Source organism: Rhodamnia argentea, chromosome 3, assembly GCF_020921035.1.
Source record: "Rhodamnia argentea isolate NSW1041297 chromosome 3, ASM2092103v1, whole genome shotgun sequence".
In the NCBI taxonomy this organism is placed as follows: domain Eukaryota; kingdom Viridiplantae; phylum Streptophyta; class Magnoliopsida; order Myrtales; family Myrtaceae; genus Rhodamnia; species Rhodamnia argentea.
The window spans coordinates 27,657,443-27,672,870 of record NC_063152.1 but is presented as its reverse complement, the minus strand read 5'-3'; the positions used below and the strand labels follow the sequence as shown (position 1 = coordinate 27,672,870).

Here is a 15,428-nt window from a genome sequence, read left to right as displayed (position 1 = left end):
TTAATTAATAATTTTTACTAGGTCCACTGCACGTGTAAGAAATTATTTACCCACTCTCAAATAAATGGCACGCGGGAGAATTCGATTACGAAGCTAGCTCCAAACAAATATGACAATCATTCAATCATAAATGTTAGAAAAAAATTATACTGAAAGCAGACCTAACATCGGTAACTTCTATTAAAATGCTTAAGTTTCAATTTTTAATGTGCTTGATAAATTTCACTATTTCTGATTTAAAATATTTAATCGAGTTAAAAATTCACCCAAGTGAGGACGAGTTATTATTATTATTTTTTTTTTGGGTTGATGAGGAAAAGTTATTATTATTATTTTTTTTTTTTGGGTCGAAGAGGAAAAGTTATTTGATTCGTTTGATTTTTTGGTGGGGAAAAATTTTTAACCAAAAAAATAAAAAATTATAAAAAGAATGTTTACGTTAACGTCGTCCGTGCCACATAAGACCGTTAATATCCTAATTTCCGGCCTAAATTGATTGGGGATTCAATTAGTATCAATACGAAAATATTTAAGGTTCAGTTGATACGATTGAAAGATTTAAGGCTGAATTGGTATCGGTAAAATATGTTTATGATTTTTTTTTTTTGTAGGATCGTCTCCAGTAATTCTTATAAAGAAAAATAAATTATCTTCGAAATTATTTTTTTTTTCTCCTGCTGCAGCATCCTACTACGCTTGCCTCCTCCATCCTCTGCCGTCACAGAGAGAGAGAGAGAGAGAGAGAGAGAGAGAGATGGCAATGAGAGCTGCGATTCTCCGCCACATCCGCCTCCCCGCGCGAGCCCAAACCCTAGCCGGCCCGAGATCGCGGGAATGGAGTCTCCCCGGAAGCTCCGCGTCCCGGTCCATGTCGTCGCACGGCGACGACCATCTCACCAAGGAGGAGGTCGTCGAGAGAGTCCTCGCCGTCGTCAAGAGCTTCCCCAAAGTCGATCCCGCCACGGTCAGCTCTCGTTCTAGCCTGAGCTTTCGCGATAGCTTGATTTCTCCTGCAGCGATTGGGTTGAGGTCACGTTCGATTGTTTCGTCAGCTTTCTGTCACTCTTCGAGTGAATGGAGCTATTTGACCTGGGTTATATTTAGAGGTTGGCTAATTCGCATTGCCTTCTGATGCCTAAGATGCTGCAGGCGAATACTGTGGTGTAATTCTTTTTTGGTTCTCTCAATCTCGGTGAGGCTGCGATTCAATTCTTAGCTCGGAGGAGCTGCATTTTTCATTATCATTGCCATCTCGGTAGATAAGTAGAATGTTATTGAATTTTGGGGGGGTTCGAAAGTTTACTATTTTCATGGCGAATTTGAAAAATCTGCCGTGTCTTTGGTGTTTTTGTTTTGCTTTTTGTGTGAATTATAGGTGAGGACGTCATTTCGTTCCTTCAAATTACTTTTGAGATGTACTACTCAGGAAGAAATAAATTTTTCACCAGAAATCTCAAGAAGTAATTTCCCATGAAAGCAATTTTGGAGAAAAGAATAGGTTTTTGTTGACAAACTTCCCTCATGTGATGATTGTTTGAACAGCCTCTACAGGTAGCTTTTTTGCTGAAGCTGGATTATTGATCTTGTCTCCAAAGTCCTGCAAGTGTAGTTTTTTTTTCCTCTGTAGCATTTTGGGAGTCAGTTGGTAGGCAGCCCTTTGTTCTGATCCCGCTTGATACTTCCTAGGGAAAGCTACTCTAGAACGTAGCCTTGTGGTGACAAAGTCTGGGTACGGTCGCTGAAATAATTGCATAACAAATGTGGAATTTTTTTTCCGCAAACTAGGATTATTTCGTTCTCTTTGGCTCTTTGGAAAGAGAGGGGTAGCGTTTGAAATGATATTCAGAACAGTTGCATCATGCAGCAGAGAGCTTCCAGGGGAATTGTCAATGCTCTTTCTTCTCTTGGGTGCGTATAGGAGGAGGGACAATGGAAGGAGGGGTGGTATTGTCTGAACAGAGGCTGCAGATTGTTTTATAACTTCTGTTATACATTGCGACGTCATCTAGGAGAATGCAATGCCACTTCATTGGCATGAATTGAGGTGTTGCAATGCTCCTTTCAGACCCAATTGTTGTCTGTTTCCTCTAGCTAGATAAAGAGAGGTCATGGAGGACATGGTCGGTGATAGATTGATCGAAAGTGAAGCCTTTCCATTGCTACTGATTAATTATTCTAGGTCAGACAAATCAGACAAATGAAATACTTAAGACTTGGTGGCAATGTTTTATGCTTGTGAAATCTATTGACTTAAATCCTCTTTCTTTGAAGATATTCTCAATTGATTCATTCCTTAGGTTGTTTTGCTTTTCTGGGGATCAACATGATAAGGCTCCTTATCTCAGACAACCTTAAAAAGAAAAGGGGGCCATAAGATAGTGAGTTTATGCAATCAGCCTAAAAATTTCATGTTTCCCCCAAAATATCTGAGCCCCATCTCAGAAACTTGCATTAGAAACTTTCCTTTTCATGCATCTTGATTGCAAGAAGGCTGATGAGACAGTAGCAGGGTATTGTGCTCTGTGAGAAGCGATGGCTAGTTGCAATGCATTAACATCTGTCAATTTTTTTGCTGTTTTGGAATGGATTGGCATTGCAGGTTTTATAAGTTTAATAAAGAGGATATTCTTCATGTGTGTCCATTGCCGTAGAGTCTTTATGTGCTCTTTTTTTGTGCTTTTATAATGGTCAATATGCCTTTTGCTTCTAGAGGATTAACTCTTATAATACAATAAGGAGGGAATGATGAGTTCTTGGTATCTTTTGCATGTCGATGAGACATTTTTTCCACATACATCTCAAGTGCATTCCGTCATTAATGTCCTTAGGATCTTTCATCCTTCTTGCTAGTGAAATTCAAGCTCCTGCAAGGAGCTGATGAGGGAATCATTGTTTTCAGTTTAACATGTTCTCTGGTTCACTTTTGGCGGGAGAATGCTCAAGTTGAAATCCTAACCAAAAGATATTAATTTGCAGGCACCTAAAATTATTTGTAGGAACAGTCAAACGTTTTCCCGCATAGTGTAAGCTCTTGCAACTATGGCAACCCCCAAATATGTTGACCATTAAACCTGGTACATACGGTCATCTTGCTTCACTTCTTCAAAGACTGTGCTTGTCCCAATGCAAACCCAACCAAGCAATTCTTTTGGCCCATGATAAGCTTTCTTGGCGATTGCTTCAGTGATGAAGTTTATTGCAATTATGGCAAACAAGCAGAAACGGACAGATCTGTCATGATTATCTTTATAGAATCTTAAATCTCATCTTAAGCATACTCGGTCCTTCTGGCTTCTATTTGTGATCTGAAGTTAGTTTTCCTCTGTATCTGCGTGTTCAAACTAAAGAGGGGCTGAGTGTTTCCCCTTCCAATACTTGTACAGCTAGTTTCCTCCTTTCTTATGGTGCTGTTTTTCTCACCCATGATAACATTAGTGTCAAGAATCTCTGCGTTAAAGACCAGCAGCATGACTTGCTTCTTTATTTTTTTTATGTTTTTATCAAAGTCCCAGAGGTCTCCGTCGCGCTGGACATTAATGACTCAGCCTTAATTATATCAACTGTCCAGCAATTGAAAAAATCACCTGTTTTTCCTGTTCCTTGGAGATGCCCGTTTGTTAGAAATTTCCCTCTTTCTTGATGCAAGATCTGTCAGAAAAAGTAAAAATTTTCATACTTACACACTGGATACAAGAGAAACCACAGGAAGAACTAAAATGAGGAAGAGGAAAGAGCCTAAATTTCAAATGTATAGAATGTTGGACTGGATGTCCCTTAAACTACATTAGTACAGATTGGTGCTTCCGGGAATTTTGAATAAGACCAGTTCTAATGGATAATCATTTGTATTTCCAAGGGGTAGAACTAGAATAGATATTTTCTGTTTCCTACTTGCACGAGCCGTCGTTGAGTGAGAAATGGAAAATTCATGGAAAGTTACAATCCTCAAATATGTGTATGATTTGCTATTTGAAAGATGTTGGAGTTCCACTGAAAATGCAAAGATCAGCTTTTTGCTATCAGCTTCTGAAATATGTCCGGCTGATTTCTGAAAAGGATTTACACATGGAATTCAAGAGCCTCTGATTGATTCCATTGCAATTGGCTTTCTAATTTCTTTTGTCACAACTCTATTTTTGGTGAATGTTAGTTGATTTTCATCTTTCAATACTCGTGTATTGCTGCTGATGATATGTATTCGTTATCTATCTCTTTCTTTTCCCCTCCTTTTTATTTCTTTATGTTCACGTTTCTCATTTCCTTGAGTGCTTTCAATTTCTGTATTATCACTATATTTACTTCCTAATATAAATTGATGGTGGAGCTCGAGCACACTATTGAGGTGAAGTTACTTGTTTGTATCCTCTTATTAAGGAGGTTTTGTGCTTGATTACTATCTTCCTCTTCTCCATACAAACTGTTGTTTTGGTGCACCAAAAGGGTGCCAAAGCACAACTGGAAAATCCTGTACAAAAATAGAAGTGTTGGCTGTATGTAGAACATTTAGCTCTGCCAATCTCGTGTGATGATTAATTAAAGAGTGACATTGCAAATTGGCAAGGATTTCATAAGACAGGATTCTCTCTGTCTTTGCAGGTGTCTCCTGATGTTCATTTCCAGAATGATTTGGGTCTAGATAGCTTGGACAACGTAGAGATTGTAATGGCACTGGAAGAAGAGTTTAAACTCGAAATCCCAGATTTGGAAGCTGATAAAATTGACTCCTGTCGTCTTGCTATTGAGTACATCTACAATCATCCTATGGCTGGTTAATTCGAGCTGATGCATCTTTTGACTATCCTGTATCGTGTAGACAATGAGCTGCTCAGCTTCCTCCTTGCTTGCTTTGTTTTTGAAGGTGAAGTACTGGATGGAAAATAATCTCAACTTTTGTGATAAAAGATTAGCCACCTAGGAACTAAAATCCTCTTTTTGCCTTTGTGCAAACTATCAATCTTTCACAGGAAATTGATGATGATGAATAACTTAATCATTTGTCTGCACTTGCAATTTTAGATTGGCTTATACTGTCCTTTTAGCTTGCATGTGAATGTACTTGCATGATAAAAGCAAATGTTAGATCTTTTTCTTTATTTGCATAGCTTTCCCATCATTTGAGGGTAACTGCTGGATTGGTATGGTTAGCACAACCTAATGCAGAGCCCATTTTGCACTGCGTTATCGTTTCTGTGTCGATTCCTGGATTCTTTGAGCTGGCTGCAAAACTAATTGAGCGAAATTGGAGGGATAGGAAGATAAAAAGTTGACATGAATGATTGAATGGATATCGTATGTGTTTGGAGTTGATTTTTGTAATCAAATTCTTCCTCGTGCCATCTATTTGTGAGTGTGTAGGTCTTTTTCTTTATTTGCATAGATTTCCCATCAGTTGAGGGTGACTGCTGGATTGGTGTGGTTAACACAACCTAATGCAGAGCCCATTTTGCACTGCATTATCGTTTCTGTGTCTATTCTTGGATTCTTTGAGCTGGCTGCAAAACTAATTGAGCAAAATGGGAGGGATAGGAAGCTAAAAACACGACATCAAAATGGCTTTGCATGTGTTTTATTGTTTCGGATCTCTTTTCGTTCGTAAATGTGTTTTACTAGTTGTGCTTCCGTTTTATATTTTGCCCAAGCGCTGCATTGTCATGTCCTTTCATAAAGTGGGTTGTGTGCTTGTGAAGTTATAAGGAACCACCATCTTAAACCACTTTAAAGGATGTGGTGAAGGAGACTCCGGAATCTTGTGTATGATGCTGCTTAAGGTTCGAGTTTTGAAGCTGCCCATCATGTCTCATGAGATGAGCCGTGTCAAAACTCAGGCCTTCTGCATCCGCTATTACCATGATAGCGAATCAACATCTTGAGTTCTATTGAAATGTTCACTCCTTTGTGTTTAAAATCTTAGGATGACTCACTGCTCGTTGATTTAGCTCTTTTTTTTTCCTTGGGCTGAAGAAACCATTTCGAGAAGTTTTCGGTTTTTTCGCTTCTGGATTTAGTATCCGAAAACCAAGGATGCATTATGGTACTCAATTCAACATTTGTTTGACTGTTAGCATTAGAGTTTCGTCTTCATCTTACTCTCAAGCACCAAAGGGCGACTGGACAGGTACACCCTCACCTTCAGTTAGACAAAAAGTAATCACTTCCTTGGTGGTACGAAATGCAAGAGGAACCCACTTTGGCGGTAGAGGCGGGGAACGATGAGACATGGACTACTTTTTACCTTTCCACTTGGACAAGTCACTCTGAAGTTTGCTAGTCTTTTTGTAATATGTTCCCGTTTGGCTAGTTTTTCGACCTTGTTTTGTGTGTGTTTGTCTATATATGCGCGCTAGAGCCGGCAATATGGGTCATATGCCCATTTTCTGACTCATTTTGAGAAGACCCCACTCTATATGGGTAACTCACTTTTTTTCTAAAATGGGATAAAATGGATTGAAAAAACTAAAGTCCAAAAAACAGGTTAAAATATGGGTTATCTTTTTGACCCATATTTTAACCCATTTTTCAACTCTACGTCACTCGGAAAAAGGCGAACCCCACGCTTTGGAAGCCATTGGAGTCTTCATCTCTGTTTCCTTCTTCTTCACCGAGTCCGAGAGTAACGAACACAGAGGAAGATCACTCGACGGAGACTACTTCCGCCGCGACGCCCACCCGCAAGTGTCTAGCTTGTCCAGAATTCGTTGTTCAATCTTTACGCGTTCGGAGGCGGTGACATGACACTTTGCCGCCGGATGTTCGACGAAATGCCCCAAAGAGACGTCGTGTCGTGGACTGTCCTCATCACTGCATACATGAAGGTTAGGAGGTTTGATAATGTCTTGACGGTGTTCGAGCGGATGTTCTTGTCCAAGTTAAACTTGAATCGGGTGGTCACGATGGTGAATGTGTTAGCCGCTTGTTCGAGTGTTCGTGAGGTCGTTGGCCTCAGACAAAGGAGGGAGGAGGAGTTGTAGAGGGGGAGGAGGGAGAAGGAAGGAGGAAAAAATAAAAAAGGAAACGCTTAAGAAATACGGGGTTGGGTATGGGTCGGGTATGGGTCATAAAATTTGTATTGTATAGAAATGGGTTAAAACAGGTTATATGGGTAAATATGGGTCGGACCATATTCGACCCGACCCAAATCCGACCCAATCCACCCATTTGACATCACTAATGCGCGCTTATGTAGCTGAGTTTCTTCTTTTTATGTTTTTCCCTTAAGCTTGAAGAGAGAGAGAGAGATGAGTTGAGGCATTCGAGGGCATTGGAGGACCGTTCGACTGTCGTGAGTACACCAGTTATAGATGGTTGAGGCCAGTGTTTGCGACATTCATTCTATCCATCAATGGAATTTTGTTAGAAGGAATCTCAACCCAAATCGGACGTGTGAAGTACCAAACCGAAACGACCCTTGATGATGGCTTCAAGTGTCACACCAAATAGAAGCTCAACAAGATGCGAAGAACAACTTGATTCTCCTGTTGCAAGTATGAATGCATAGAGTGTCGTGTTTCCAATATGCATCAGCCCATGTCAAATTTTACATGTCCATTCAATCCCCGAACACCGTATTGCTTCTCATTGTTTCACATCGAATTCTACACCTGTGAATACGCACGACTTGTACGCGTGCAACATGGTTTTCCAGTAATTTTTAGATTTTCTGTCATTTCTATACTCACAAAGATTTTAGAATTCCCATTATTTTATACCCGAATTTCCAGTATTCTCGTCAAATCCTAGTTCCCAAACAACACCAAATAGATCATTCCCAATATAGTGGATATTGACAGCCTGAAAAGCCCACGGTTATAACTTGTGATTTTCATTTATCCCCGAGGAAAAACCGAGTTTTTACGTCGAAATCGTCTGTACTCCAAGAATCAAATAATCCTGTTGATGAAAGGTAGATACAAAGCTAAATGCGCGCAAGCTACATCGTCTATTCGTCCGGGTTCGGGATGCCACCTCGACAATTCGGTAGTAGGGAGTTCACATAAGACCCCGCGATACAAAAATGTTCTTGATAAGAAGTATCCAAGACACTTATTTGACATGTCAATAAGAAAATATTCCATTTCCAAAACATTGATTGTGCACGCCGTGGCGGTAAAAGTGTTTCCAATAAACGAGCATTCGAACCGATTATTTAATATTCTTAATAAGAAGATATTCAATTTTCAAAAAAGGATAAGAATACAAATGATCCATAAACTTTAACCTAATGTGCAATAAGTCTCTTGAACTTTAAAATTATTCAATGTGATTCTCAAATTTTGGGTATATATTTAATTTTATCCCCGAACCGTTCCTTTCACTAATTCAAGTTTAGGGACAATATATTTTTTCTTCAATATTTTCATACGGCTTAGCGACTAAATTGAACATATATCAAAAGTTCAGGATCATATTAAAAAAATTAAAACTTTCAAGAACGATATTAAATATGAAACTTTGAACCATAGTTTAGAGACCATATAGAAACTTGAAAATCCGAGAATCAATTATCCTTTCCAAAATAGTGCCAACAAGGACATGGCTTCGCCCTCCAACATTGGATTATTTTGGGCAGTCAAATGAATGTCGGGTCCTGCCGTGGGCCCCACCCGGCAATTTTTCAAACCTCGGAATTCGCTCCAATTTTCCTTTACTTTCGGACAAAAAGGAGGTCGGAAAAGCGTCCCACAATTTCTTCCTTCCCCTCTTAACGGCTAGTAGGGACCACCTTTCCCTCCTCCACTTTCCGGACCTCTGCAACAAAGAAGCTCAATCATTCAATCATGTCCTGTAATGCAATCCAACAATGTAAACAAACCCTAATCAAATCCTCACCTTTCGCTCTGTTTCTTTGAAGAATATGAGTTGGGATCGAACCCCCTTTTACATTTTCTCTCTCAAGCTCTAGGGTTTCCTCTTTCTTCGCCTTTTTTCCCCCTGCATCATCTCCACTTCACTCCCGCCCTTTTTGTTGATCCGGACGAGCTTTTTTTTTTGGGGGGCGGAAGATGGCGATGAAGCCGAGTCGCGGTGCGGGCGTGTGGGCTGTGCTTTGTCATTCGCTGCTCGCCGCGGCTCTGGTCTGCTCCAAGAATCACGGTGAGCTTCCCCCTTTGTTACCATCGCACGTTTAATGGATTCTGTCGTGGCGTTCTTTCGACTTTGCCTATCGGCCAATTGGGCTTGATGCTCCGTTGAATTGCCTCCGTTGCTTTGTACTGGCGTGATTGTGAAGATGATGTGAGTAGATTGTGCGCAGGAATACGATGGGTTATAAAAGTGCATACGCTCAGTTATACTCCAATGTGATTGGGGTCGGCAACGGAAGTCGTTCTTGGGAGGAAGTAAAAGGGTAGTATCCTGATAGTGTTATCTTGGCGGCATAACCAAAGTAATTGGTCTTTCCAGTAAAAAAGTGTGAACCTGTTTTGTCAATTGCTATGGAAAGTTTGATTTCTTCATTTTCGCCGTCTGAGGAGACAGGAGACACAGCACTAGTATGTCCACTGGTGCCCAATATGCAAATAAAGAGTAAAAATGTGCTTTTCGTCGTGGAAAAAATGGAAATACTCACAACCGAGAATAAACAGTGAGGATGCTTTGGCAAGTAGCCTTCTGCGGGCACTATCTATTTAACTATTGTGGACAGCGGAGAGCAGCTTCGCTTTTCGGAGTTGCTGGTTGTAAGTCAGGGCCTCTTCTGGGACTGCCAACGACCTTTCAAGAAGTTAATCTTACGGAAACAGGTGGAAAGAATGTAGCATGAACGGGGAGGGTGAACATACCCGAGTCAATTGTCCTTGGCGTTTTGGTGTTGCGTAGATGAATATGCCATGTCTGAAGAGACGGAGTTGTATTACATATTGTCTACACTTACTTTTCTTCACTGGTCGAGAGATTCATTCTCATAAACAATGACCTATGTAGTTCACCACCATGGATGGACAAGCTTTATAGCTCTATATCTGATCTCTATCCCAAGTTGCATCAGATGCAGCTTCCGAGATCAGTTGAAAGTGGCTTTAGGGATCATTTAATCTCTATTCATCCCAAAAGCAAACAAGCCGTGATTATTTAGCATGTCGATTAATTGTTCATCTTCTCTGTTTTAAGATAAGAGAACATGATCCTCAAATGTTAGGCTACTCAAGTCGACAAGGATTTTAGTTGTCGTCCGCTGGCCCTCAAATGTTAGGCTACTCAAGTCGATAAGGATTTTAGTTGTCGTCCACAGGCGACTCTTGAGGCTTGCCTCCATTTTCAAAAAGTGAAACCTCCTGCATCTTTTTTCCCCCTAAGCACTTGGACATTGAGACAATTTGCTATTTGCTTTCTGTTATTTTCTCGACATTTGCCATTTGGCGAAGGATTAAGTAGAGGAATCTGATATTTGACCGGAAGCTACTGAGGTTTATGAACTTGGTGAGTAGGTCAGGGCATAAGTACCTGAACAACGATTGGGGATTGGTGACAGAATAAATCTTTGATGGCCGATCACGGCGACCAGAGCATTGCTAAAGCAGCATCTGTAGTGTTTCAGATGGACATAGATTAGATCGTGTGCTCATTTCTAGATTAGTTATTAGATAGAATTAATTTGCAGGATGGTTAGAATTGCTCATCTCTAACATGTTTAGCTCTTAGAAAAGTAAAAACTGAATTTTATATCTCTGCATCAGTCTAAATGCATGACCCAGTTTGAAAGCATCTCTTCTTATATGGGAACTTCTGTAAGTAGTCAAGACTTCCTTCTATCTGCTTCATTACACGTATGTAAGCACATGTTGTTCCAATGATCTCATGAAAGCACACACATGCATTATTACTGAAAATCTGTGAGTGGTTTAGTATGGACGATATACAACTATTGATTGACTCAGATGATGTCGTGTACTTTGAAGAAGTATAAGACGAAGGGAAAGAGCTATTCAACGTATTGATTTTGTTCAGGATTTTGCCAAACAAAAAACAAAAGCTACATAAGGTTTGAAGTTGGGTGATTGTGCAGGTGATACCGAATGTCCATATGTTGCTCTAGCAAAATGAACGACTACACTGGAAGATAGACAAAGAACTTTATATTATCGAGCTTGTGCCGTTAGGGCACAGGCACATGTCTTTCTCAGTTTTCTAACGGTGGAGATCTGGCAGGAAACCCAGCGAATGATCTTGTGGACATGATCAACAAGAACAGGACGGCCCTCAAGCTTCCAGTGCTGAATGACAGCCCGGGTATAGGGTGCATGGCCTTGCAATACATCGAGCTATGCAAGGGAAACTGCACTAACAACATTCCGCACTGCAAAGTACCAGAAGACGACTTCACCGAGATATTTGCTCCGAATTGCGGCGTCGAGCTACCGACTTTCGGTACCCTAACCGGCCAAATCGTGGGTTGTCATTCCAAGTACCTCGAGCCGTCGCTGGCCTTCTCACAGGTTCTTGTGAAAGACAAGACGAGCCTCTCTCTCCTGAGAAACAAGTCGCACACAGAGGTCGGAGTCGGCTTAGTCGGGGCTCACAAGGGCCCCTTCTTCTGGTGCGTCTTGTTCAGCAGTGACCGTGCGAATTCCACGTTTGTTCTCGAAGATCAAGGTGTCGGGATCAAACAAAAGAAGGGCTGCTTCAGCGGGAGTAGCAATCCTTGCAGCGGCGGTCTGAAGAGAACCGCAATGCTGAAGAACACTTTAATGACGACGCTCTACTGTTTGTGCATTCTTTTGTTGCATTTGTAATGCTAATGCCTTGTATTCTCTACTTACAGACAGCAATGTGGAGCGCCCGAGAAGAGAATGCACGAATTTTGTTATCAAAGGGACAGAATAGATTTTGCACTTCAATGTTACCTGATGTTGAGCTGGACAGATAAAAGGGACAAGCGACAAACTCCAGATCTTACCCTTGAGAATTTGCAGCTAGCTGATGATTGAGCCACTGTCTAATTTAGGGTTCGAGACTTCTTGTCTAATTATAGAGGCATCATCTTCGTCCTAACTGTTTCAGAAGAACTCGAAGTCGAGAACAAAAGCTGTGTCTTCGCATGGTCCCGGGCGGACCTATGAGAAGCACTCCTGCATTAGCGCCCCACATCACCAGTCCGGGACCGACCAAACACAAGGCTTTCCTTTGTGAGGAAGGAAGGAAGCCTGCGAAACCTCGGCCCTCCCTCCATACGCATTCTTGGGTCGAACCCGGCATGCCAAAAAAGATATCGGCACACCAGCCGGACCCGAGCACAATACGTGAAATCCTTGGGCAAAAAAAGACAGAGGGACCTGTGCCCGCGTTCCACTTCCTGTGCTAAGAACCAAGGACCGTAACGCCATTCGACCGATGGTGAATCCATTGAACGGGGAAGACATTGGCCGGATGCACCGAGGCACTTCGAATCGACAATAAAACGAGAACTTCTCCGATCCCCGGTCCGCGACTAATTGAACTGTTCATCCGCAAGTTTGGACAGCCTATTTTTTTTGGACTGCCCGTCGACCTTGGATTCAAACTCGGAACCAATAGCATGACGAGATCTCGTCGAGAGGCATCACAAGCAAGCTCGCGCGTTTTTTCCTCTCTTTCTTTCCTCGTTTCCTTCTTTCGGTTATTTTTCCCTTTTTGTCGGTCGGAACCTTCTTTCGGTTATTAAAAAGCGGAAAGCAGAGGAGGATCCGAAGCAAACAATTCACGGGGGTGAATCCGTGAGTCGCTCGGAGTTTCGATCGTATGACGGAAAACCGCACAAGAGTTAGAAAGACTTTATGCAAGGAGGCGTCTTCTTCCTCCTCCCCTTCAATCCCAGTATAGACTGAAACCACAAAGACGACACGGCACGATAAGACAATTTGCACGTAAGAACGAATCGATCCGCAACGTTTGGGCCCGCGTTTCGCGCCGATGTTTCGCGTCACAAGTAAAAGGGATTTATTTTTCTTTTTAGTTAGACTTCCGTTTGCCGTTTTTGATGCAGCATTTTAGATTCAGTAGATAGAATCATAACTAACAAGCCTCGAGCAAGTGAGAGTACAGGTGTCCGGATCACCCTCGAAGCAGACGTGGTGACCTAAATTCGTGCCAATTCGGTTTCGTTTTGTTGAACAAATCGAGAAAAATCCTAATTAAACAACCCCATCTCCCTCTCCCTCTCCTCATGACGGCATCTAGCAATTTCAATTCCAATTCCAATTTCAATTCCTTCTATATTCACCAGATTAGCCCGAAAATAGAAGATAACATAGAGGGCAGGGACCCAATTGCCCAAAAAAAAAAAAAAAGTGTTAAAGAAACAGGACAGAATCTTAATTACGGAATTAAATTGGGGCCGTGCGGTTTTTGGTATTGTCAATCAATTTTGCACCCTTCTTGTTATTAAGTGGTTGGTGACCTATCCCGTTGCGCGCGCCCATCATATCCATTAATGGTCACCGCTGTTGTCCTTCATTTACCTCTAGCAAATTCCAGCGACAGTAAGTAGTGCCACGTCATGTCTTCTATATCTGATCTCGGCCGTCCGAACTCTACAGGGAGTGGATCTCGGCCCTTCGTAGGAAATTTTTTTATAGAGGGAAAAAAAAGGAGAGTCATATTGACAAGAAAAAATATTTAAAAAAAGAATTAATTGGTCCCCCGGCGATAGGGGCGGAGCTCGTGATTCACGAGCCCCTCTGGCTCTCTTTCTGCTATCGCCGCTCCCGGTTTCGCTACATGAGCTCCGAGTGAGGTGGGAGTGACGTCAGCCAAAGTGAGTGGGACGTAGCAAGTGCGATTTGTCTGCGTGTGTTAATCCCGTCTTACCGATTATACTCCTGAGACCCATCGGAAGAGCTCGCTGATTTCTTCGCCCACACGGCTCGCCTCCAGGTCCCACTCGCCGACGCCCGAGACCTCGCTCCGGCGGCTGCTGCCCGTGAAGAACCTCCTCGAGCTCCGGAAGGATGCGGTCCGCGAAGAGAGCGTCGCCGAGAGCCGATCCATGTACTCTCCGAGCCAGCTCCTCCCTGCGGCGACGTCCGCGGCGAGGCTCGCGTCCACACCGAAGGCCGGCTGGGCCGCGCCGTCCTCCTTGTCCGAGACGCTCCTCCGGTGCCGCCGATCGCCGGCGACCGCGACCTCTGAGTCCGCTTCCACGACGTAGTCGAAGGAGCCGATGGAGTAGGACCGCCGCGACTCGACTCCGCCGCCGTCGACGGAGGATCGGCCACGGCTCACGGAGCCGATCTCGAGCCTGAAGCTCCCTGATCCTCCGCCATCGCCGGCGTTGATCCTCGCCGACGCTTGGAGCAGGGCCTCGAGGTCGGCCTCGCAGGCGTGGACGTTGGATCGGCAGAGGGGGCACGTGCGGTTCGCCTGGAGCCACGTGTCGATGCACTCAGCGTGGAAGGCGTGGCAGCACAGGGGAAGCAACCGGAGCAGGTCGTGCTGCTTGAACTTGCAGAGGCAGACAGCGCAGTCGCCGTCGGCGGCCCCGGAGGAGCGGCGCGTCACCGAGGAGAATGAGAAGAGAGGGAGCGAGTCGATGAAGGAGTCGCTATGGGCGGTGTCCGGATGAAGAGGAGGAGGAGGAGGAGCGGAGGTGGGGAGAGGAGGAGCGGAGGGGGAGGGGTGGCGGTGGCGGTGGAGGAGGCAGGGAGGGAGGGGGAGGCGATGAAGGTGACGGAAGAGGAGGCAGACGCAGGTGGTGACGATGATGGTGACGGAGAGGACCATGAGCGTGATGATGATGCTCGGGCTCAGGTTGGCCAGCGAAGGAGGAGATGGCGGCGAAGGCGAGCGCGTCTCGTCGCTGAGGAAAAACGGCGGCCCTGTGGACATCTTATTCTAGAGGGGGAGAGATACAGAGGGAGGGAGAGGAGGTCAGTTGTACGAGAGTGAGAGAGAGATATATATGAACACACAACGACGACGACGACAGCAATGGGAAAGAGAGGAGAGGAGAGGAGGGGGAGGATCACGTGAGTGGCACGCGACGGAGCGTAGGAGAGAGGACGGAGAGCTGTCGCCGAGAGCGCCCCCGCGCGGCGGAGGTTATGGCGGAGGAGGAGGAGGAGGAGGCGGCGGCGCAATAATTCCCGGTGACGATGAGATGTCGAAGGAGAGAATTCCGAGAGAGCTCTAATAAATGGCTCTGTGGTTGCGAGTTGAACGAGAGAGAGAGGGAGAGTAAATGCAGCTAAGCAAATTCGAAGCGCCTGTGAATTGCACAGGGAGAGAGGGAGATGGAAAAATGAATGAAGGCGGGGACGGGCTGGCTAACGTGCGCTGAGTGGCGCACGTGGCACCACAACCTTCTCTCCTCGTCCCCGCGTCGCCGAGAAAGAGAGAGAGAGAGAGAGAGAAGGAGACAAAACAAGGGATCGTCCGTGCATGCTCTTTTTTCTTTTTTCCCTTCGCGACCGCGAGATGGTGCGACAGACATGTTTCTTTCATGACTTGAGTCCAGACGA

The 15,428-nt window shown here is 43.9% G+C and overlaps 3 protein-coding genes and 1 long non-coding RNA gene across 6 annotated transcripts; 2 read left to right on the top strand and 2 right to left on the bottom strand.

Moving 5' to 3' along the window:
- Positions 1–690: 690 nt before the first annotated feature.
- LOC125314451 (acyl carrier protein 1, mitochondrial-like) lies at positions 691–4,993 on the top strand. The gene is made up of 2 exons (XM_048276771.1): positions 691–964; positions 4,597–4,993. Exons 1-2 carry the CDS (start codon positions 755–757, stop codon positions 4,771–4,773), a joined length of 387 nt encoding a protein of 128 aa, XP_048132728.1. The 5' UTR covers positions 691–754; the 3' UTR covers positions 4,774–4,993.
- On the bottom strand, positions 3,378–8,395 carry LOC125314454. Its single transcript, XR_007197938.1, has 3 exons — positions 8,381–8,395; positions 5,922–5,923; positions 3,378–3,516 (listed from the first exon to the last, which is right to left on the bottom strand). It is a non-coding gene; the product is annotated as an uncharacterized LOC125314454 (long non-coding RNA).
- A 372-nt stretch (positions 8,396–8,767) lies between these two features.
- Positions 8,768–11,836, top strand: LOC115728755. Its single transcript, XM_030659129.2, has 2 exons — positions 8,768–9,090; positions 11,143–11,836. Exons 1-2 carry the CDS (start codon positions 9,000–9,002, stop codon positions 11,724–11,726), a joined length of 675 nt encoding a protein of 224 aa, XP_030514989.2. The 5' UTR covers positions 8,768–8,999; the 3' UTR covers positions 11,727–11,836.
- Positions 11,837–13,512: 1,676 nt separating this feature from the next.
- LOC125314446 (E3 ubiquitin-protein ligase ATL4-like) lies at positions 13,513–15,134 on the bottom strand. 3 transcript variants are annotated; one of them, XM_048276742.1, is made up of 2 exons: positions 15,129–15,134; positions 13,513–14,802 (listed from the first exon to the last, which is right to left on the bottom strand). In XM_048276742.1, exon 2 carries the CDS (start codon positions 14,794–14,796, stop codon positions 13,783–13,785), a length of 1,014 nt encoding a protein of 337 aa, XP_048132699.1. In that variant the 5' UTR covers positions 14,797–14,802; positions 15,129–15,134; the 3' UTR covers positions 13,513–13,782. The 3 variants fall into 3 exon arrangements, with proteins under 3 accessions (XP_048132699.1, XP_048132697.1, XP_048132698.1); XM_048276740.1 differs by lacking the exon at positions 15,129–15,134 and having other exon boundaries at positions 13,513–13,696; positions 13,779–14,842; XM_048276741.1 differs by lacking the exon at positions 15,129–15,134 and having other exon boundaries at positions 13,513–13,700; positions 13,783–14,842.
- Between the last annotated feature and the right edge of the window lie 294 nt (positions 15,135–15,428).

Bases quoted from the DNA above. Each gene is read 5' to 3' on its own strand.
- LOC125314451 (XM_048276771.1), top strand. From the start codon at position 755: ATGGCAATGAGAGCTGCGATTCTCCGCCACATCCGCCTCCCCGCGCGA. The intron at 965-4,596 runs GTCAGCTCTCGT...CTGTCTTTGCAG, and splicing joins CCAAAGTCGATCCCGCCACG to GTGTCTCCTGATGTTCATTT.
- LOC115728755 (XM_030659129.2), top strand. From the start codon at position 9,000: ATGGCGATGAAGCCGAGTCGCGGTGCGGGCGTGTGGGCTGTGCTTTGT. The intron at 9,091-11,142 runs GTGAGCTTCCCC...GAGATCTGGCAG, and splicing joins GGTCTGCTCCAAGAATCACG to GAAACCCAGCGAATGATCTT.
- LOC125314446 (XM_048276742.1), bottom strand. From the start codon at position 14,796: ATGTCCACAGGGCCGCCGTTTTTCCTCAGCGACGAGACGCGCTCGCCT.